General features: G+C 55.7%; 1 protein-coding gene across 1 annotated transcript in view; it reads right to left on the bottom strand.

The window, feature by feature from the left end:
- The window catches only part of RALGDS (ral guanine nucleotide dissociation stimulator), a 56,781-nt gene extending 37,750 nt beyond the window's left edge, over positions 1-19,031 (bottom strand). Inside the window, exon 1 of the mRNA XM_062505945.1 lies at positions 18,901-19,031. Coding sequence (XP_062361929.1) covers positions 18,901-18,918 — 18 coding nt within the window. The 5' untranslated portion in view covers positions 18,919-19,031. The remainder of the gene's footprint in view (positions 1-18,900) is intronic.
- Positions 19,032-22,917: the final 3,886 nt, after the last annotated feature.

Below are 22,917 nucleotides of genomic sequence, written 5' to 3'. Positions count from 1 at the left end.
AGACCGACTGCACTTATTAGGACATCACAGAGGAGAAAGAAGAAGGCAAAGATGGGGAGAGAGCATCAGGACAGGCTGTGGAGGATGCAAGTGCCTAAGCGGGACAATGAGATTTTCCCTTGATTTCCTCTCGCTATGCAAGGCTTCACTCAGCGTGCAGCTCCGAGAGAGCGGTGCTGGGAGAGCCCCCGGCTGTGCTGCTCTTCCCTGAGCTGCTGGACACTGCAGCGAGGGGTTCGGGGGTTTTCCCAGTTTTCCATCACGACACAAAGCTGTGACCGCTGCATGGCATCAGCCTGGCATGCCCTGGGATGTCCAGCCACGGCTGGATCGACCCAGCAGGCAGGAGGGATGCTCTGGATGTGTGCAGCAGCATCCCATCGCCGCGGGACGTGGGCTCGCTGCTCGTCCCAGCCCCGCGGGCTCGCACTGCTGGGGAAGGGATGTCGCCCATTAAGTTGACAAGCAGCGAGCCAGAAAGCTCTATCATGTCAGCGAACTGCCTGAGATGCCACAAAAAGCCGCTATATCACTTGCAACAGCCTGCTTATTGATTTCCCCACCTCCCAGACATAAAAACTGTTGCTCTTTTACTAGCAAAGCTTTGGAAATCCCTCCCCATCATCGCAAAAGAGGCAGCCTGGGCAATTTTGCAATTGCTGTGGCTGAATTATGAAAGGGGGGATTGACAACTCCACTGAAAGCGATCAAGGGAAGCAGAAACGAGAGCCTGCTCTGCCTGATACACAGCACCACATCGAGAGTAACCTGGGGGGGATGTTCCCTTCCAGCTGGCCACCCACTGAACGTGGGCATGAGCACCTCCAGTGCCCCCAAAGGAGACCCCGTCCAGTGCTGGGGCAGAGTGGTTTCCCTAAAAAACAGGAATATGAGATATTGACCCAACAGAGTTGCTGCCCTGGGAGAAGAGATTTGAGCCAGAGGTTCATGTTTTGTGGGGTGTCTCCAACCTGGGCTTTGCCTTGCTCCTTTTTGAAGTCAAAGCTTTGCTCCCTTGGGAATCCAGCCTGGAAAAGGTGAGTTGTGTGTTCAGTGAATGCATTTGGAGCAGTAGGAAAGCCCATTTTTCCAGCCAGGCCTTCCAGGGATGGTTCAGATGTGATGGACGGGATCCTGCAGAAGAGCCCCAGCTAATGCAGCCCCTAACCCTTTCCCAACCTGCCTGTGTCATCTCCAAGAAGAAAGGAAATTAATGAGCCTGAAATAGAAATTAAAGTCCTGAAATAGAGGGGGAAATGCCAACACTGCTCCCTCTCTGGTGCCCACGCAGACCAGGGAAGCGATGGCAGGAGATGAGCAGGGACCTGCGGGTGGGCGTGAGACACCAAACCCTGCCTGCCTGGGGAATGTTTCAGCTCTCAAAGAGGAGTTTCTCCATCACCCCACAGACAAAAACACCACTCAGGACTTCCCTGCTGGCATTTCCCAGTCTGTGTTCTGCAGCAGACAGAGATTCCAGTGATGGGACCCACTGTGCCCCTGCTTTCCAGGAATGGAAATTGAGCCTCAGAGCTGGGGTACATGAGCATGGAAAGGCAGAGCAGTCCCTGATCCACCTCCTGCTCATGGATGCTGCTGGACAGTGCTTGCCAACGGGGGTTTCATCCCACTCTGCCCAGTGCAGGAGAGGGCAGGGGGTGGAGGCACCAGTGAGCCCAGCATGGCTGAGAAATGTGAAAACATGAATGCTGGAGACCAAGTCCCAGTGTGAGCCCCTGGCAGTTCGAATTTCCACAGGGAAGCCCTCACCTCTCCTGCCCTGCACTAATGCCCTGGCCATGACCTGAGATCTGGGGACACCCTGATGTGCTAGTTACCAACTGGAGCCTCACCATGACACTGTCAGGACTGGCTGTCACCCAGCAGCCTCCAGGGGCCTCGTAGGAATTGTTAAAACCCAACCAACCAAATAATAAAAAACCCCCTAGTACTAACATATTGCACAGCCCCTTTAAGAATGATTTCTCTTTTCTGCTGAAAACCAGGAATACAATAAGCAAGAGGTCCCTGAGTGACCCAGGCCAGGGCATTCCCTGTGCCCACCCCCAGCCAATGCCCAGAACAGGGAGGGAAGCAGGGAAGCCTCCACCTGTGTCGGGCAAGCCCTGAGGATCCCCCTCGCTGCATCAGGGGCTGCAGGGAAGTTCAGCACCAGATTGCACTGCTGAGCAGGAACAGAGACTGCCTGCTGTAAGCCTGGAGAAATCTGCTGCTTAGGAATCAAGCTGAAGGAGAATAAAGTATCCAGGCACTGCTTCACCTGCTTCACCCCCCGCTCCAGCCACCTCCCTCCCTCCTTGCTGCAGGAGGCACCTGCGCTTTTGGGGCGTGCTGCCCACCCCCGGCACACCTCAGCAGCTCCGCAGTGGCTGTCACAGGTATCCTCATTATCCTCATTAGTGCAGCAACACTGCCGATCCTGGCAAAGCCCCCCGGGGTGTTTTCTAAAAATAGGAGGCTCCCTGCAAGTCCCCAGTCCCTGCAGGGACACTCGGGATGCTGGGCTGGGGCTCCCCACCCTGCCGGGATCCAACACACCGCCCTGCAGGAAAGTGCCCCCTCCTCCCGGGGAGCTGGGCTCGTTTTCGTGCTCTCGTTTCACCTCTTTAAACACACAGATAGTGCTGAAGGGAAGGCAAGAGTGATTGTGACTGACCAGTTGGTGGCCATAGAGAAAACTCAGATTTAAGGCTCCTGCAGTGACACTACACGCCCTGAGCACATACAGCAAGATATGGGCTTCCCCTGCTCCAAAAAACCAAAACAAGTTTTGCCTCAATTTATAACAGCACCTAGATCACACCCCAAACCCTTACAGAGGTGGCTAAATTATGAAAGGGGGGATTATAAATGGTGGGACACTGACTGCTCACCACCCACCAGCCCTAAAAAGCATTGCCCCTGATTTTGGATTCTCCAGTAGCTTTATCCCAGGGTCCTCAATACACAGTCAGATTTGGGGTGTATTTCTGTGAGGGGCAGAATTAGGGTGGCAAGAGGAGGCCTGGGCAGGAATCCCCTGACCCAAATTGGGAAAGCTCTGCCTCAATGCTGCAATCGACACCAGTTTTTGCATGGTGAACCAAACCCTGCAGCTGCAGCAGAGTGAGAGGGCAGGACCGAAGCCCGCGGATGGTGACACCAGGCAGGACAGCCACCAAGGTGTGTGAAGGCAGAGCTGCCTCCCAGGTTTTCACACCCACCAGCGACTCCAGGGCAGCAGAGCCAGGACACGCGTAGCAAACACTCCCTTTTGCATCGAGCCACAGCACGGCTCTTATTCCAACACAGAAAGGCTTCCCCTCCCTCCCAAACCCCTCCTTTCGTTTTGGTGCCCTGGATTTGGCAAGCACCACAGTCCGCCTCAAGACAACAGCACTTCAGAGAGGAAACGGTCGCATCTGGAGGCGGTGCCAGCTCTTGGCATCGTCAACTTTGCCAGAAGTTCACCGGCCCCGGATGGTGCCGGGGTGGGGTCACAGCACCTCGCTGCCCCTCACACACCCACCGTGTCCCCGAGCCGGCCCCGGGCTGGCAGCGCCCTGCCTTCTACTCACATCGTCATCCTGCACGCTCAGGGGGATATCCAGCATGCACATCTGCACAGGCTGCACCAGAGCCTTCTGCACGTTGAACAAAGGTTTTGCCTCCATCTTCCCGGGGATGGAGGGGCTGCTCATCCTCGTCTCTCTCCTCCGCCGCTCCTCTCCCAGGAGCAGGTCCAGCCCAGGCGGCGAAACCGATCGGAGATCTCTCTCCCCGTCCAATTTTGTCAGCACATCTTGCCAACAGCCGCTGCTCCTGCCGCTCCTACGAGGTCTTATTTCCTCCCTCGCGAATCAAAGAGCCGCACCGGGAGCTGAGCGTGCGCGGGTGCGAGCAGCGCGCCCGTGTGAGTGCGTGTGTGCAGCCACCGCCGCTCCCCAGGCTGGCCGAGCGGCCCTTGGCCAGCCCGCCCCGGCTCCCCGCCTGTCCCCAGCTTCTCCTTTCTCTCGGGGTAACCTCGGCGCTGGCTCCGGCTGCTGCTCGGCCCCGCCGGGAGCTCCCCAGCCTCATCGACATGCGTGGCGCTCGCCAAGCCCGCGCATTGTCTTGGAGATGCACAACAGGTCCTGCCTGCTGTTGGTTTGTGATTATGATCAAACCGCGTCTGCGGCACTTACAGCGTTTCCCCCTGGCTGTTGTGACAGACAAACAGGCAGAGCTGGAAGGATGAGAGGGTGTGAAACAGAGGGAGCATGAATGGTCGGAGCTGGAGCCTCCCCCTTTCTTCCAGTCTCTTCTCCCATCCCTGTTTTCCATTGTCAGAGGCGGTTTCAGCTCAACGCCTTCCTGTACTCCAAGGACCACAATGAGGCTTAAATAATTCACATCCACAGAGTGCTCGGGAGCCTTATGGCACTGAGAGACCATCACTGCTGGTGATCCCTTCGTTTGTAGGACAATTGTGCGTGTAAAGTTTTGCCCAGGTGAACATTCCCAGCTGCTTTTCCCACCAGAGAACCCGTGAATCTAAACTGGAGCTTTCCTAAAGGAAGCACGGCACAAAATCGGGTGGTTTGCTATGAAAAGTACCTTCCTACAGAATTTTCAGTAACAGCAGAGGTTAGAGGTCAGCAGAGGGGTGGGAGTCTCAACATGGAGCAACTCGTGTTATCACCTGCAGACGCGGATCACACGGATGTTATTGCTCTCACAAACAAGAGTGAGCCTGGGGCCAAGCCCATGAGCCATCCCCTCACCCTCAACAGCTGCAGAGCTCAGGCTCAGTGACAGAAGTGACACTCAGGGTCTCTTCCCAGCGAGGGCAGCAGGAGAGAAGCAGTTTGGGTTCATCGATTCACACCAAACCAGGGGGAGACACTGGGACATGCTACCTACCCAACAATGAAATGCCAATGAAAATCCCCACTGCCCTGAAACAAACGGGAGTTTACGTCCTTACAGCTTATGTCCTTATGTCCTTACAGCTGCCCCTTCTTGCTGGGCCCAGCAGGGATGACATCAATAGGATGATCACACCCTACTCCAGGCAAGCGCTTTTCGGTGGCTTCGTGGGTCTCACTTTGAGGAGTCTCTTGCATGGCAAGAGTCTGGGACTGTGCAGCCTTTACCCGGCTTTCCCAAACGCAGCCGCAGCCCGGGGCCACAAACGCAGCTCGCAGCACGCCCGGGTGTGGAGCAGAGCCGAGGAGCTCCGCTGAGCCAGGCATTCCTGCAGCCTTAGGTAAGCCGGGCTTGGCGAGCCCCGCTCAGCGCCAAGCCAGCGCCGGGCTGACTCATCCACGCAGGAGCCAGAGCCAAGATCCGGGGTTAGAGGGGTCTCACACACACACGGACCCTCTGTGCCACTCGCACAAACAGCTGGGCCCCTTCCCAGCAGGCTGGGGCAGACCCAGAGGCTGGGTCTGGCTCATCATTCCTGGGGGAAATGCCAGGATGAGAAAACCAGTCCTTCAATGTGAGTTAATGGGCAAGCCTGGAACAAGACCAAATAGGGATAAACCCACCATAAATTAAGTTTTAACTGGAAATTAGGCAGATTTTTCATCCACCATATGGCTGAGATTAGCAGCAAGGAGAAGAAGGCAGCACTGCAGCAGCCCCAGGAATGGATTTGCAGGGGAGAAGAGAGGGGAGATCACATCTGGAGCACATGGACAAGGCAAAATTTCCAGGGTCATGCCCAGCTGCTGACTGACAGAATTTTGGCAACTCTTTTCACGGCAGAGAGGCAGTGCTACAGCCCTGGAAACTCCCTAGCACAGGCAGTCCGTGTCCCGCTCCTTCATGATTCCTTGGTGACTCGATGCAAAGTGCATTCCCATGGAGGATTGTCCCACATTTCACCAGCACCAAACCCTGCCCTCAGCACAGGCAGTGCCTACAGCTCTGGTTCCAGGAAAGGTGATTCAAACCTGTGCTTCAACCCCAGCTCAGGTTACTCACCTACCTGCAACAATTGGTCAGCAGAGCTCAGCTTTCCAACAACAACTTTCCAGTAACAAGCTGGGCTTGGTCAGCTGACATTGCAGCTTCCAAACATCCTGAGAAGGACACAGATTTCACACTCAAGTGCCAGAGTCTCCCAGGGCTACCATTCCCAGGAGCTCATCATCCTGTTCAGCAGCTAATCTGTACCATGGGAATGGGAATCTCTGCAGAGGTGGTGTAGAGGTGTAGGAGTCTCATTATCTGCTGGTTCCCTCGTGTCTGGGGCTTCCCTGGACTTCAAGGGCTAGGGACAGACTCAGAGGCTGTCACACACCTCTGGCAGGGGCCCAGTCTGCTCTGCTGATCTCCAGATCACAGCGACCTCCCACCCAGCAGCCATAAAGATGCCAAGAGGGACAATCCTGGAAAAGTCACAAGCCACAAAGGCAGGCTGCAAAGGAAAGTAAAATTCCAAGTGCAGAGTCCCAAGAAGACCAGGCAAAGCAGCAGCAGCAGAGGTTGGACAATAGAAGAGATGTTCCAGAGAACCATCTCAAATCAACAGGAACAGGACATGGTGGATTGACGGGATGTGGGAGCTACTGTGCGTGGAATGCTCCGGTCAAAGGTAACCAGACAGAAGTCGTGGGCATTCACACAGCTCCAGAGATGGTGTGGAGCCTTTCCCTCCTCTGGTGGGGCCAGCTCGTGCATGTGCACCCACCAGTGTCCCCAGCCACCTGCCTCAGTCACTGGGGAATGTAGTGGTCCCTCAGCAGAAATGGCAGAGTGGCTTTGAACCTTTTTTTTTTGAACCTGGGAGATTTGCAGCAGAAACACAAAGCAAACAATCCCCCGCTGTCAAACCAGCCCAGACAGGATGATCCTACGCAGATTTTTAAACGACAGCTTCATCCTCTGCTCCTCCAGTCTGGCTGACGTGAGTGGAAACCACGCTACGATCCCAGATCTGCCGGCAACAGCAGCCGAGCACCAAAACCACCCCTGTGCATGGAAAACACAGGAGCCATGCCCACTGGCAGAGGACTGAGGTGATGCTGGAGTCCCCCAGCAGTGTGGGCCAGCCCTGCCAGGGTGAAGGAGAAATCTCCTCCTGGTGTTGCCTCTGGAGGACAGGGAAGCCCCAGCACAGGCGCTGATGTTTCCCCGTTTCATTTCTCACTGGAGCTTTATTGTCGCAGCTCCAGCTGAGCAGATAAAGCCCATCATGAGACCTCAGTGCTTAGCAACCATTACTGGGAAAATACTGTTTTCCAGTAAGAGTCTTGGCAGGAGCAGAGCAACTGCAGGGCAAATTCATTGCAATTCCTATGCTGGGTGCATCCCAACCACTCTGCTGCTGCCCAGGGAGAGACCAGCTCCTGCACTGGGAAGTGCATCCGTTCCTTAAACAAACAGCCTCTGTCACCTTGCAAAAACATCATTTTGAGCACCCCATGACTGAACCACTGTATGGGTGAATGCAGCTTTCAGGGACAAACTCATGCACAGGAAGATCTTATTGCTGCAATGGTGTGAACATTTAGGATGCTCCAAAAACCAGTGACCAACCTCTGCCATGACATTGGGCATTCCTGACACTCAGTGACTCACAAAGGCCCACCTAAGGAAGACTGACTCCAATGCTTGATGTCAAGCATCAAAGACCTCCACAAAATGAAAGAAATTCCCCAGGAATAACAATGGCGAGTTTGTTTTTCAAAGGAAATTGCAACTCCATGCCCAAACATCACAGCATCCTGCACCAAAACGCAGTACTTGAGAGAAATGACACAAAACCTGCAGGTTTATTTTCACTGTGCAAGGCTGATAGAAAGGCAAAGGGGAAAGAAAGCAGCATGACAAGTAAATGACAAATGGAAAATCCCAACAGCTCTTCCCCTTTGACGCTTCTCAGTAATAGAAAGAGGAAACCTGGTTTCAAAACCACAGAAATCCCAACCGAACAGCATTTCTCTGGAGAAATGTGGTGTTTACAGAAAGCCTGTGGGTAGATTTAGAGAGGCAGATATGGAGATGGAGCCTGGTGGGATTTCCAGGAAACCATGAGCAGGTAGGATACCTATTTCCCAGTGAAAAATCAAAATCATCTTGAGATCTAAGAGGGATTTCAAATGGGATATACAGAAGCACACACAGCCTGTCTTGTTCCAACCTGGTTGTGGGAATATATCCCATTTATTTGAACCTGGATCCTTGTTTTTAGGCACTAATTTGGAGAAGCCACTGTCATTTCCTCAAAGTCGCTCCTGAGAGCAGGCACAGCCTGTGCTGCACCTCACGCCTCTGGAAAGCCCGTCTGGCATTCAGCATCCTGAATAAATTCCCATGCTCCCCAGAATAGATACGTATGCAAAATTAATTCACAATCAAGCCCTTGCAAAGCATGAGACGGCCTTTTAATAGGTGCAGAGCAGCAATTGCCAGTGTGGAGTGAAAGCCAAGCATTAAAGGAGGGGTGGGGGAAAACCAATTATTTTCCTCGGGATTCCTCCACACATTTACCACTTGATGGATTTCCATTTTTCACGCTCCCCTGGGGGGCTGAGAGTGCACCCCAGGAGCCAGCGTGTCCCCGTGGGGAGGGGACACATCCCCACGGCCTCCCCTGCGGCTGTCCCCGGGATGCAGCTGTGCCGGACCGGTCTCCATGGAGATTGTCACCGCAGCAACGGGGACCTGCCGTGCTCCTGCGGCTGGAGAGGATGCACAGGGGACCGGGACCACCGCTCCCAGCAAGGAAAGGGAACATCGGGTACCCACACGCCTCCTTTCTGCCTCCCAGACCGTTTCCCTGCACCGGCAGGGGGAAAAGGGATTTGCTGCCGGCGGTGCTGCAGCCTCGGCTCCTGCCGGGATCAGTCCCAGGGGAGCTGGGAATACCGAGCTGGGTACGGCATCGGGAGGGAGCCGTGCTCGGGGCTGCCATGGCAACAGCTCACGGAGTTTCCACAACCTCCCTTCCTACGGAGCATGGGAACACCCCTGCAGCAGCCCCCGGCTGGGCAGAGCTGCTCTAGGAGGGGATTCCTGCCCTTCCACCAGGACACAGCCATTCCAGGGGCGCTGGCACATGGGCTGGGGAAGGGCCCCGTGTCCCTGGGCAGATCCCCGCTCCCTCCTGCCCCCCGTTCCACCCCACTGCGGGATGGAAGGGGGAGGACAGGACCCCACAACTCCTTGCAGTCCATGGCCGCTCCCATCACCCCTTCTTGGCTCACCCCAAAAACGTTTCCCACCAGATTTTCAGTGACACCCCCGTGGTGTGGTTCTCCTGCTGGGAAATCCCTGGCACAGGGCCCGCCCCTGTTTGGTGCTTGGTTTGCTGGGCTGTCTGCACTCCTGCGTGGCTGCCCGAATTCCCAGGGTGGGCACACATTTCAGGCTTTGGACACGGCACTGCGGGATGATGCCACAAACTGCCACGTGTACATCGCTGTCCCCTGCAGCCCCAAACCTAAGGAAAACCTCTTAATTTCCCCAAATGCCTGCCTGGCAGGGGAGCCTGCAACACAGGCAGGCTGGGGACAAGAAGCTCCCAAATGTCAGCACATCCTGTCCCCTCTAGGGCCAGCTCTGGACACTGACCTTGCAGGGACCAGGTGGTCACAGAACAGCTCACAGCAAGGCTCAGCTGTGCCCACACCAGCCCAGCAGCAGGACCAGGTGCTTCTCACTGCAAATACCTTTGCTGGAGAAGAGAAAGAGGCCAGGGGGAATGGAGAGAGAGCTGAGGGTATTAGCTAGCCATGACAATCCCCAATTGCAATTTTTCCACAGGGATTTATTCCTGTGATTTATTCCACAGAGCAGCAGCTGTCTGTGACAGGAGCAGGATGGCAGCAAGGCCAGGGCATTTCTCTGGGCACATGTCTGCAGGTAATCAGAGCTGGTGCCCAGCCCAGCACAGCCTGGTGCATTCACCAGAGATGGGGCATCCACTAGTTCACCCACTTGGCCGAGCCCCCAGCACTGGGCAGGGCTGTTCCCTTCAGCACATTTTCCAGGGCTTAGCTGGAGCTTAAACAAACCCAAAGGAGGAGGTTCCAGTCTCCCCAGCCCCGGAGCTTGCTCTCATCGTGCTGTTTTACACAGCCCCAGCTCCTCACGCCTGCTTTAACCCACATTAACATGGCCAAGAGGTTATCTGCAGATCCACACCACTGCTCCCTGGCAGACAGCAAACCCCGGGCTCCAGAGATAAGAGACACAGCTTTGGCAGCCTGCAGGTTTCCAGCCCTACACCCTGAGCCAAAGGGTCTCCCCATCCTCCCTCTTCATGCCTGCTTTGCAGCCTCCAGGGATTAAAGAAGTCTCCAGCGCGTGCAGTTCCCTCTCTAACACCCAAGGGGATGGGGAACAATTTTTGCACAGCCATATTCCTGAAGCAGGTTGGTTTTTCTGGAAGTTTCCCTTCAGGGCTCCTGTTCAGCTGTTCCCCACGCTCCCACTCTGATAGCAAAGGGTTCCAGTGGTTTTCTTGGCTGCAACGGGAGCACAGCTCAGACAGGGAGAGGCATTCCAGCCTGGAATCCCCTGCAGGAGGGCAGGGACAAGGCAGGGTGGGACTGAGCAGACCCCGAGGCTGTCAGCTCTGCTGGAGACAGTGCAGAGAGCACAGAGGCCCTTCCCTGACCTCCCTTGGGCTGTGGCCACACCTGGGCTCTTCCAGACCTGGCTCCTGTGCAGTGCAGATGTGCAGCCCACCAGGGAGGGGCTGGCAGCCTGCTGCATGTTAGGGAGAGCAGCTGTGAGTTCCCTTTGCATTACACACATTCATGAGCCCATCCTGCCAGCCTGCTGCCTCCAGATGTTTGCAAAGCTCCCCAGGCATTGCAGAGCAGCACCTGCTCTCAGCTCTCAGGCCAAGCCATCCTTTTTGACTGGAGAAAGGGGAAATTCCTGGGTTCTGTTCACCAGCCCAGCAGCAGACACAGGAGCTGGGGAGCTTCCAACACTTTGGGACAGACAGGCAGCACCAGAGGGCTGCATCAGTGTCCTGACTGCCTGTGGGATCCCAGGCTCTGCTCCAGCTGGGATCCTTGCTGGTGACACACATGGCTGGCACGAGCAGATTGAGAGCAGCCTCTGCATTTCAGAGAATCACAGACTAGCCCAAACTGGAAGGAACCCACAAGGATCATCAAATCAGACTCCTGGTCCAGCCCAGGACACCCCAACCATCCCACCCCGTGCATCTCAGAGTGTTGTCCAAATGCTCCTGGAGCTCTGGGGCTGTGTCCATTCCCTGGGGAGCCTGGGCAGAGCCCAGCACCTTCTGGGGGAAGAACCTTTCCCTGATAACCAACCTAACCCTCCCTGACACAGCTCCAGCCACTCCCTGGGGTGCTGTCAATGGTCACCAGAGAAGAGAGACCAGAGCTGTCCCTGCACTGTCCCTCATGAGGAAAGTGCAGACCTCAATGTCTCCCCCCACCTTCTTTTCTCCAGCCAACAATCCAAGTGACCTCAGCCATTCCTCATATGGCCCCACTAGACCCTTTACCATTTTCTTTGGACATTTTCCAATAGCTTTACATCCTTTTTTCCTGATTTCCAGAAGGCCCCACCTGCGTGGGGAGCACCACGGAGGGGGCAGCACGTCCCCCCTTCAGCAGCACTGCAGTCCTGGCCACACACCCGTGCAGTGGCTGTGCTGTAAATCGGATGAGGCTCATTCCCAGGGGCCCACCATTGATTTCCGTTGCCTGACGACAGGAAAGCTTTATAATCCTATTAACTAAACACCCTTTCAAGCAGCACTGGGAAGAGTGCAAAGGGGACTTGTATAAGCAGTCGCAGCCACCCCATGCAACACCCAGCCTCAGTAAATGCTGGGCAAATGCCCCTCAAAGCAGGGCTGTGACACCCACAGTGGCCAGGGAGGGGTCAGTGGTGGCCAGCAAAGGGAAAATTTGGATCACACCATGAAACACAGGCTCTGGCTGCAGGTCACTGAGCCAGGAGACTTTGTACAGGGACATGGTGACCACACAGGCAAATTCACAGGAGCTGGCCCCTGAAATACTGACAAATATCACTGCACCTGGTCCTACTTATGGGTGTTTGACAGCAAAAGATACACAGCTTGGGCCAAAACATATAAACATTCCGTGGGAGAATGGGAATCTCCTTGCTGCTTTCTGAGGAGAAAGGATACACATTTCATCGTATTTGTGAAAGAGTACAGCCCTCCCCCCCAGCTAGCATCGACAGCCAGAGCAGGGGGAAAACCACAGATCGAGCACGCAGGGGATGTAAAATCCCAATTTCCCAGCCAGTCCCAGGTACCCAGGGCTACGCCGCATTTCCATGCGAGCGGGAGAAGCCCCCAGGCTCCGCTGAGCTCCAGGGAAACGCCGCACGAAGGGACAGGGACGGGAGCAGCCGCGGGTCCTGCGGCCACCCCTCCCTCCAAATGCCACATCAGGGGCTGAGCCACAGGGATGGATGGATGCTCGGCTGGTGCCTCATCCTGCTGAAATCCCTGCGGGATCCCTCCGAACGGCAGCCGGGGATATCAGCAGCCTGAGCAGCAGGGTCTGCGCTGCGGCAGGAGGGACACAAACGCCTTCCCCCGGCTGTGGGAGCATCTGCCAGCCTTCCTCTGCCTCTAGCTATCCACACGGCATTGCAAAGCGCCGGGGCTGCTGTTTTCCCTGATGGGTTATGGATGCAGAGGCACAGGACGGGCTCTTTGTCAGGGGACAGTGATGCCACAGCACCACCAGCAGTGCCACACATGCAGGGACAGCTCGGGAGGTTGGGCATGGTCTCTTTAACAACCTCTTCCTCCTTTTGGGCTTATCCCAGTGGGGCAAAATCAGCTGTCCTCCACGAGCACTGGGGAAGGAGAGTGTCCAAGCCAACACTGGATACAGGCTCTGCCTTCCAACCCCCCCCCCCCCAAGGCACAGAGCTTGCACCAGCCTTGTCATTTTGGTGGCACTGAGGATGGCACAGCACCAGAAGAGCCTTCCTGTCACCATGGAAATGCTGAACAGGAGGGTTTCAAGCCTGCTGGGACTTCCAACCTCTGCCAAGAAAAACAGGGCCCTTAAACACCCACAAGCCTTTGTTTGTATGAGGGGAAAACTGGTGGTCCCTTTGGCCTGCTGGTCATGGGGTAGAAAATGTGGGATTTCTCCCAGGGTAAAAACCTCATGGACTGAAATAAGAACGGTTTAATTATTTAAATATAGTAAAAATAATAGTAGTGATGATGAAATAGAAAGGACACCCAGCCCTGCTCCTCTGGGCAGAGCTCAACCCCATCCCTCAGCTGCTCCTGCCCTGGGCCAGCTGCCCTCTCCCAGTGTGCACCCACAGACACCCCACAGCTGGGGCAGCAGCACCTTTCTGGGCCTGCACAGCAAATGCTTTTGCACATCTCAACCACAATCACCACCGTGGGAAGCTTCCTCCATCCCCTGGCAGCAGATTCTACCAATGGCTCAGCCCCAGGGGCTGCCCAGCCTCCTTGGAGAAGGGCTGAGAGCAGCCAAGGCTGCTCCTGTCATTCAGGAACAGGGCTGTGCTCCTGTTCTCTGTCATTCAGGACCCATGGCCAGGGTGTTCCTGCCTGCCCTGGACTTTGCCCCGCCACCCTGGCTGCCCGTGGTTGTGATTCACACCCCTGGGGAGGTGAAGAGCTGTGTTTATGTGGGACACTGCCGAGAGGGACAGGCAGGAAACACTCGGTGGGAAATCCGCTGTGGGATGGGGCCAAAAGAGCCGGGCAGGGCGGCTGCTGGGGATTTCAAAGGGACTCCTGGCTGTGCTGAGGGGTGACCTCGACCTCCCTGTTCTGTGCTGAGGGCTCGCACGGAGCTGGCCGGGCTCGTTCAGCACTTTGCAGGGTTTGCTTCCTGCCACCAGCCCAGGCAGGGTTTTTATGGCAGGGGAGTGGGAAACAGTGGAACTGCACGGAAGAGGAAAGATAAAAATGGACAGCGGATGTCTCGAGAAACCAGTGAGCCAGATTTGGCTCTCAGGGTGTTATCAGCCCACACGAGAGCAGGCTCACATCCTGAATCCCAGGCACAGCATCACCCCCAGGCTGTGCCAGCACCTGCACATCCCCTCCAGGATGCCTGGAGTGCTTCTCCAGTAATCCATCCTAACAGCACTGCCCACCCCACAGCAATGTCTGCACCGTCCCTCACTCATCCTCTGCTCCTCCCTTTCTCTCCTAGACCCTACAGGGAAGTGTGGGGCCTGATCCGGGGTGCCTTGACATCCCACATGTTCTGACATCTCAGAACTCTGCCACCACATCTAAAGCTTCTGATTTTCTCCAGATGCCACTCAGGCCAGGACAGACCAAGGAAAAGTTTCTCCACCCTCTCTGACCCATCAGGGCTCCCCTGCACCCCTTCCTTCTCCCTAGCCCCTTCACCCCGCTTCCCCTTTCTCCCATCTTTGGAACCTCTCTCCAGGCAGGGGGGCGAAGGACACTGAATTACAGCTACACTTATTCCAGGGAGCATGTGAGGTTCGGCAGCTCCAAGCACAGGAGACAGGAGCCCTCAGGGCCACAGCAAACCCGGGAGCACCGAGGGGGCTGAGGATCCTTGCAGAGGATGAACTCCTGCTGCACTGTAGGGCCTCGAGGGAGAGGAAGCTCAGTGAACCCCCGGCACGCCAGCACCGAGCCGCCTCTGACGCCAGCTGATGTCTACAAACTTTGCCTTTGACCCACGGCCAAGGCGTGCAGCGCGGGGGAACATCAGTGCAGACAGAGAATATCCGCGGAGACACCGAGCGGACCCGCGGTGCCTTGGGAGCCAAAAGGTCCCCAGGAAATCCAGCCACTTAAAAACTCAAAGCCTCAAGGAAAACAGATGGGCGAGCCCCAGGTCACGCGGGCTGGACTCGGGCGATCCCATCAGGAAAACCTGTCAACATCTGGAGCATCCCGCGGCAGCTGGCGCCGGGCAGGGAGGGATGGATTTTGGTTGGGAAGAGCCGAACAGCTGCCAGCAGCTGTCACAGCCACCAGGGCTGTGACAGCTCAGCCACAGCACCCCTGGCACGTGGAAAACGCTCCTGGTGACAGCGGCGGCAGCCGGGACAGCGGCACGGGCATCTCTCGGTGTCGGCCCCGGCTGATGGAAAGGTCACGGTGTCACCCTCCCCTGCTGTTTACGGAGCGCTGGGGGACAGCTGGGGGACGGCTTGGCTGGTGACAGTGCGGACAAGCACAAAAGGGAGCGGGGGATCAGGGATTTCTTTTTATAGGAAGGACGCGGTGATTGACGCGCCCTTGCTGAGGTCTCCCCGGACGGCTTCGGGGCTGGAGCCGAGATCTCCGAGGATGGAGCTGGCTCATGTCACTCAACACAAGCACGGCTCCTCCTGGGTGAGCAATGCTCGAACACCGAGCTCTGCTTGTCACAGCAGAGCCCAGTTTGGCGTGCTGGGCTTTCCCAGGGAGCTCCACGCTGGCCCTGCGCCCGCTCCCATCACCGCTGACCCTTCCCAGCGCCGGGGAAGCGAGCCCACGGCAATAACTCGTCGGGAAAACAACAGTGCCATCTGCTGCACAGCCCCGCCGGGCTCGGGGCAGCCCTGGCCGGCCCACGCAGGGCCACACAGCCTGGCAGTCCCACCGGGCACAACACATCCCCAGGCAGCACCGAGCCAGCAGCATCACTGCAGTGGGAAGGCATCCCCACAGCTGTCCTGACGGCCGGCCACAGCTGGATGGCCTCTGCTTTGCACAGAAAGCACAGGACAGCAGGAGGAGAGGCAGAGCAGAACAGAGAACGTCCTGGAGCCCATCTAGTGACTACAGAGTGTGAAGGACATGGAGGAGAGAACAGACTCACTTGGCAAAAGCAAGAACAACCCCTCCTTCTCTATCAACACCCTGGAGCTGAGACCCATCTTCCATCCCCTCCACAAGGGAAGGGAGGAAGAGGGAAGCAGCCCCTAACACTCACTAAGACTTGGCAAGCTCACACCATCCTGAGCATCTCCTTTGGAGAAAAATCCCAGATCCTGGCACTAGACACAGTGCACTCCCCCCACCTGCCCTGTATCACCCTGATATCCCAGGGAAACTCCAGGTGGTGGGGACACCTGGGAGAGTAGGGTCAGCCTGAGGGAGCTGGCAGCAGCTCCTCTGCCCCTCCAGACTCAGTACCCATGTGCAGTTGCCACTTAACCAGCCCTGCCCCATGAGTGGTGGCAGTTTGGTGGCAGGTGAAGCAGTTTCCCTGCACACACTGCCTCGAAAGCATGCTGGCATCCTCATCAGAGGGGTTGCTATAGCAATGGGAAAGGTATCAGAAGCAAAATCCATTTTGATGGATAGTGCAGATTGCTCTGGAGATCACCACCTGAGTTCAGAAGCCCTGATTGCTCTGATCAGGTCCAGCAGTCAGGCACCATTTAGGGAATGACAGAGTGAAAACACTAGGAGGAGATGAAAAACACAACCCCAAAGATGCCCAGAATAACCAAAGTCCTGAAAACCCCCTCATTTCTTCACTTAGAGGCATTTCTGAGCAAACTGGCTCAGAGATAACACACTGCACTGAGCTAGGGGATGTCAGATCCATCATTACAACGTCCCAGAGATTCATTCTGGAGCCTGCAGCAGTTGCTGCGTCCTCTGCTCATGTCTGATCAGCCCAGGCACACAGACTCAGGCATGAGTGGGAGCTCCAGATGGAGTGGCTGAGCCATGCCGAGGAGGGACTTTGCATCCCTCCACCTGCTGCCTCCCAGCCCCTGCTGCCAGCTGGACCCTCACTCACTGTCACTTGTTGCCAACTCGCCCCCCCTGCCCCTGCAGAGCAACACCAAGAGTTAACTCCGAGCTGCTGGAGCCACTTCAGACGCTGGGAGCAGATGAAAGGAAAGACAAAACCAAACGCAGCTCCAGCCGCGCACTCGTGCTCTCTGCGTCCTGCCCCCAGCCAGCCCAAGACTGCTCATCCACCATCTGCTCCCTTCTCCTGCCCAAACGGCCAGAAAGGGAGAGAGGGGATGAGTCTGAAGCTCTGGGAGCTTGGCTCAGGATGGAAGCCACCTTCTGACCCAGCTCAAGAACTGGTTTCCATTTTAAAGGCTGAAATTCACCCTTGCACGTGAACCTTTGCTTTCACATGTCAGGACACCTGGAACAACACACCTGCAGCACTTCAAGATGAAAAAAAAAAAAACCCTCCCTGTTTGCTCAGTTTATTTACTTTGCAACACTCAGCTTTACCAGTTGTTTGTGTGGGTCTTTCCCTTAGCAACCAGGGAGAAGAACATTTACAAGGCATGAAAAATGTAGCTGTACAGCCCTCAGAACTGGCAGGGTGTGGCTGCAGCTGGAAATTCTTCTTAACTGGTAGCCACAAACAATGGGACCTCAATGAATTGCACCCCTTAAAAGGGAGAGTGGCTCATCCTCTTCAGTGGGTGGAACCAGGGCTTTAAACCTCTGCTCTCCACCCATGCAGCATCCTGGGCTTGGAACAAATATCTCTACATGCCTCAGTTTACCCATATGAAACATACCTATAAATAAATATATAAAATGGGGTAAGCATAAAAACGTGACAGGAAGACTAAAGCTGAGACCGTAATGCAAAACATTCCATAGGATGCCACGTGCATTTCCCAACCTGGGAGGCTGAGCTCTGGACATCTTTTCCTAGACAACCTTACACCTTTAATTTTCTGGATCTCCCAGCAAGATCAATCTTCCTACTCCATAATGACAGAAAACTCTTGTTCTTGACCCTAGGAAGGGCCAGGATCCAAACTCAAATATTTTGGCTTCCAATCCCCTTTTCCAAAGGGACATGCCACCATCCAGCACACACTGGTGTGGCACTAGGGCCTGCCCCACACTTGTGACCCCAAGAAAGCTAATTCAGCTCTTGTTTATTGGGCTGGACAAGGTGAACAAGGCCCAGATCAAACAGACCCACAGGGTGCAGGAGGCAGCTCTGGAATGCACATTTTCCAGTCCAAAAGTGGATCCTAGCCCACTTCTCCAGCACAGCATCAGCCTTTCCCTTTATTCATTCCTGGTCTCCATGGAGCCATTGCTGCCCATTTACCTTCCCAGCACCCCCACAAGGGCAAAAGCACAGCCCCATCCCTTCCCAGGGACAGGATCAGGAGGGAAACATCAGAAGAGAAAGTAAAAAGTCAGGACCAAACCCAGAGTCACGTTCTGGTGTCACCCCCAAATTTCATACCTTTGCTTCATCCTCCCCTACCCCAAAAGCACCAGTGGGTTTGGGAGCGTTGAGCTTTAGCCCACCTCGGCTCGGTTTAGTTTCTTTGGCCTCATAAGCACACCAGGCAGCTACAAGGGACCTGCGGATGCCACTTGGCCTGAGCGGTAGCAGGGGAGCTGGCCCTGGCTGGGCACAGCACGCAGCAGCGCCAGCCTGCCAACAGCATCGCAGCACAGCGGCTGCTGCAGCATCGCAGCGCCCTCAGACCCTGTCCCAAACTGCGTCCCTTTCCTCCCCGACCCTTCAGCTCCTCTTCTCCCAGCCGCATTAACCATTAGACAAACGGAAAGCGAAAGAAATAAGGAAAAAAACATAGAAAAACAGACTTCCCCCACTCCCTCGGTAAAACTGCTTGCTTTGCCTCTGCTAAAGCCCCCGCTGCAGACCAGGGGCCCGGGCTGCTGGCACGTACAGTGACCCCGGGCCCAAGAGACAGCAAAGGAGGGACACCTGCAGGTACAGAGAGCTCCAGACCCCCAGCACGCCCCGCCAGAGCCCCCCGGCACCGCGCACCCATCGGTCACTGCCGCGGACACGCGTGGGCCGCCCCGAGCCCCGTCTAAGGACGGTCCTGGAGGGGACCGAGCCCGGCAGCATCGCACCGAACCGGGGCAATCCAATCCGGGGAGCGGGGGGAAGGAGGGACGACAAACCCGGCGGGTTTGCCCCGCGCACTCACCTGGGTGTCGATCATCATCGTGCACCGCTCATAGCCCCAGCGCCGCGCCGAGAGCCGCTGGCCCCGCTGCGGGTGCCGGGGCCGCACTCACGGCCCCGCCGCGCTGCCCGGGGGCCGGGGGCGATGCTCCGCTCCGGCCATGGGCCCCCGCTGCCCCCGCCGAGCCGGCAGCGCCGAGCGCCCAGCGCGGGGCGGGACCGGGGCGGGCACCGCTCCCGGGAGGAGGGAGGGGAGGCGGCGGCTCCCGGCTCCGCCCGGCCCCGCTCCCGGCAGGGTGGGAGAGCCTCGGCAGGGGGGGCAGCCCCGGGCACCTCTGTGGTGTCACCCCTGCCCGTGGGCGCGCTCTCCAGGGGTACCCGCGGCATCCCGTCGCTTTTGGGGTGTTTTTCCCCCCGGAGCGGGAGCTGCGGATGACGGGGACCGTGGGGAGCGGGGGTCGGCGCGGCGCTGCGTGCGGGTACAAACGGGAGAAGAACTTGGGGATGAAAGAGACCCTCGGGACCCTCCGGGCTGTCCCACTCCAGGAGGAGAGGCCGGGGCAGGGAGGCAGGGCACGACACGGATCCCCGGCCGCTCATCTCGGCTCAACCCGGCACCGAAACGGGGGACGGGGAGACCCCCGGGCAGCGCCGCTGGAGCTGCGGGCGCACGGTGTGCGCTGGAGCGGGAGCTGGGGAAGCAGCGGGGTTGCCCTGGAAACAGAGCGGCTGCGGTCCCCATCGTTTGTCATCATGAGGCCGATGATAGGAGCCATTACAGCGATGGCAGGAGAAGAAGGAGCCGGGAGAAAGCTGCGTCAATCCACGGCCGAGTGCTCCCAGCCGCTGCAGTGCTGGTCCTGGGCACCAACACCCCACGCCGGTCCCAGCAGCCACCCCCGCTTCTCCAGGATCACAGCGGGAATGAGCGACAAGGCTCAGCCCTGACTGTCCCGCTCCTCGGTGGCCCCGGGCCAGCTGAACCAGCAGCTCCGGCTGGGGAGAGCAGCCAGGAAAGGAAAAGGTGCTGCCAGGGCTCTAGCTCTGGCACTAGATGCTGCTACAGTGCAAACATCATTCTAATTATAGTAACGGTGTCAGTGCTCAACAGTGAGAAAAACACGTACTTCAAAAGGTCTAGAACTATGTGATCTGCTGTTGGCAAAACTCACTGAAAACCACACCAGAATGAAGCACTTTTGAAATGCAATTTGTACTCGTCTGGCTCCCTTCAAATTGGCTAAAGGTTCAACGGGGAGTAGGGGGATGAGGTGGGCATACAAGCTGTAGAGATTTGTGGTTAAAACCGCCTTTCTACTCCTAAGGCTTTACTCTAGTTTTACACGAAACAGTGACATTTGGTGGATCTATGTTTAACCTAAATATAGCACAGGAAAAGTCACGTCAGTACAGCAACACTCGTGGAGAAAGGAGGGAGTCTGGTGGGCAGGCAGACATTCAAATGTCACTCTTCAGATGTGTTTTGCTAGAGATGCTTCCCTAAATCATTAGACTGTGCGGAGCACAACTCCAGGGTTGGGGATTTACCGTGAGTAAAGTACAACTCAACCCACTCCTGTAACTCCTTCTCCAGTTCCCGCTGTCCCCAGAATGGCCTGTCACTGTCACTCCACCTGGAGAGCAGCTGTTGCTCTGTGTGTGTCACCTCTGGGGTCCCATGGGGATTTGCTGGGGCAGGAGATGAAGCAGAGCAGGTGGGATTCAAGTGAGAAAATAATAACCTTGGTGCTAAGAGCTGCCCTTTGAGATTAGAACAAATCCCCACTGAGTGACCCAGACTGGTCCCTGTTCAAACACAGAACAAGAGACAGAGACAGTCCCTCCCTCAAAAAGCTGCACAGGTGAGACAAAGGGCAGGAGAGTGAATCCAGCAGCTCTGGCAAGAAGCTCCCAGCCTTCCAGCTCCTTTCCACCAGCATGCTGCTTCAGCTGCATGAAGCCAGCCAGATACACGTGGCTTTTCCACAAGCTGTTGTTGTGTAACTGATGTTCTTACCCCTCCTCATCCCCCTCTGCTCAAAGATCGTCTCATTTCCGTGCCCCACAGCCACAGATCTCACCCACAGAAAGTTTGACTAAGCCAGTCCTTTTGTAATTGGTGCTGTGTGGTACAAAATTATATTTCTGGTCAAAATTGTCAGGGAACATCACCTATCGGAGGGTTATGGGAAATCCAAACAGGAGTGGAAAAGAATCCTCATCTGGCTAAGTGGCAATGAGTCTTGTCCTATCAGTGGGGAGAACAAGAGGATCACATTCTGGCCCCACTTGAAATCATATTCAGTGCTGGAAATTTCTGTTTCACACCACACAGAGAAACTTGCCCTCTGGGGGTGGATGCACTGGGCAAGACAGCAGCAGGGAGGAGGAAAGAAACAGCCTGTCAGATGGGTGCTTAAATTAGAGGGACAATGAATGATGAGTCTGTTCCAGCCGAGCAGAAAGGGATGGAAGGAAAAAGGGGCCCTTGGGAAGGCAACAAGCTGCTGATGTGAGGCTGGGCTAAGGGCTCGAGTAGGAAATACCTTGAGAGCCCAATCACATCCCCAGGCAGTGGGGTTTATTTACATGAGGTGATTCAGTTTGCATGCACTTCCCTGCATTTCTAAGTCCAAATTCCTTTGGCACAAGAACGGGTAAGACAACATTGTCCCCCGTGGTGAATGGAGGAAGGCAGGAGCGCCACTGCTGCCTTCCTACCCTGTGCCTCAGTTTCCCCCCTGTGCACTGGGTGTGGGTGGGGAATGCACACCAGAAGGCAGGTCCTGGTGAAGCTCCCAAAGTGCACACAAGCCTCAGGCTGCACAATCCACGCTGGGAGAAGGAAAGCTCACTGCTGCTGCTGGGGGAAGGGGATTAATCAGCAGGAGATGACAAGAGAAGTCCAGCCCTTCATTAATTAGAGGAGGGCACGAGCTGATTCAGGAAGCATCTCCCACACAGCGCTGTGGGTTTGGTTTTTTTATTGTCCTGCAGATATTCTCCTGCTCCCTGGAGGCACTGGGAGTTTGTAGGTACTGCTTCAAACCACAGCCCTGTGGAGCAGAACTGTGTCACACAACACAGGCCATTCCCCTGGGGAGAAGCTGCCAGGAAAATAAACATGTTTGGCACAGCACAAAACAGGTCATTATGGTGTCAATCAGAGGGCTGAGGATTCGGCCAAGAGGCAGCTCACATGCTGAGCTCAGACCAAGCCCTTCACAATTTTTTTAAAACAGGTACCCCAGAAACACAGACCACCTTCTGCCACCCATCATCTGTGCTGCAGAACTTCCTCTCACAGAGGATTTATGAGTATCTGCACAGGAACTCAATAATTAATGTGGCAGAATGAAGCCCTATGGCTGCAAACCCAGAGCAATTTCCAGCAGAATTACGGCATAAGGGGAATTGGCCCCTGGCACAGCTGATCTATGGATTTGTGGCTGCTATGGAACTTCATCTTTTTTCTTGGAATCTGAATACTTTTCTATGAAGTCTAGACCAGCCCAGCCACATACTGACACCAGGAGATAAAATTATCTGGTTTGTCCTGTGCAGAGCAGACTGGACAGCTCCTTCTGGCTGGTAAAGGATCCATATGCATACATGTATAATTAGCATAATAAGAAGCCAGTTTCAGCATGGCCTTGAGGCACTAACTCTTTTAACAAATAAGAGACAGACAGTATTAATTCTGGGCTGGTTGGAAATGTGCCGTTCTGGAAATATTTGGATAAGTATTTTTCCTCACTATTTTGGCTTAGATGAGGTGCCTGGTTACCCAACATATATGGAAGAGGTTTCATTTCTGATCTAGTTACGTAAAGGGGGCATCTTCCTCCTGCATCACATCACTAAGAAGAGTCTGGAGAAAATGTAATAAGGACCCTTTGCTGGATTAAGCACAAATCAGCCAACCAAGCTGCCACTGGGTCTTTGGGGCTGGAGGTATTTCAGGTACCTTATCTATATTATGGGTACGTGAAAGCTTTTCTAATTAGTCTTCTGGAAGATGAAATGCCTGCAACGACAG

Source organism: Cinclus cinclus, chromosome 19, assembly GCF_963662255.1.
Source record: "Cinclus cinclus chromosome 19, bCinCin1.1, whole genome shotgun sequence".
In the NCBI taxonomy this organism is placed as follows: Eukaryota; Metazoa; Chordata; class Aves; order Passeriformes; family Cinclidae; genus Cinclus; species Cinclus cinclus.
This window is presented reverse-complemented; position numbering and strand designations above follow the sequence as displayed.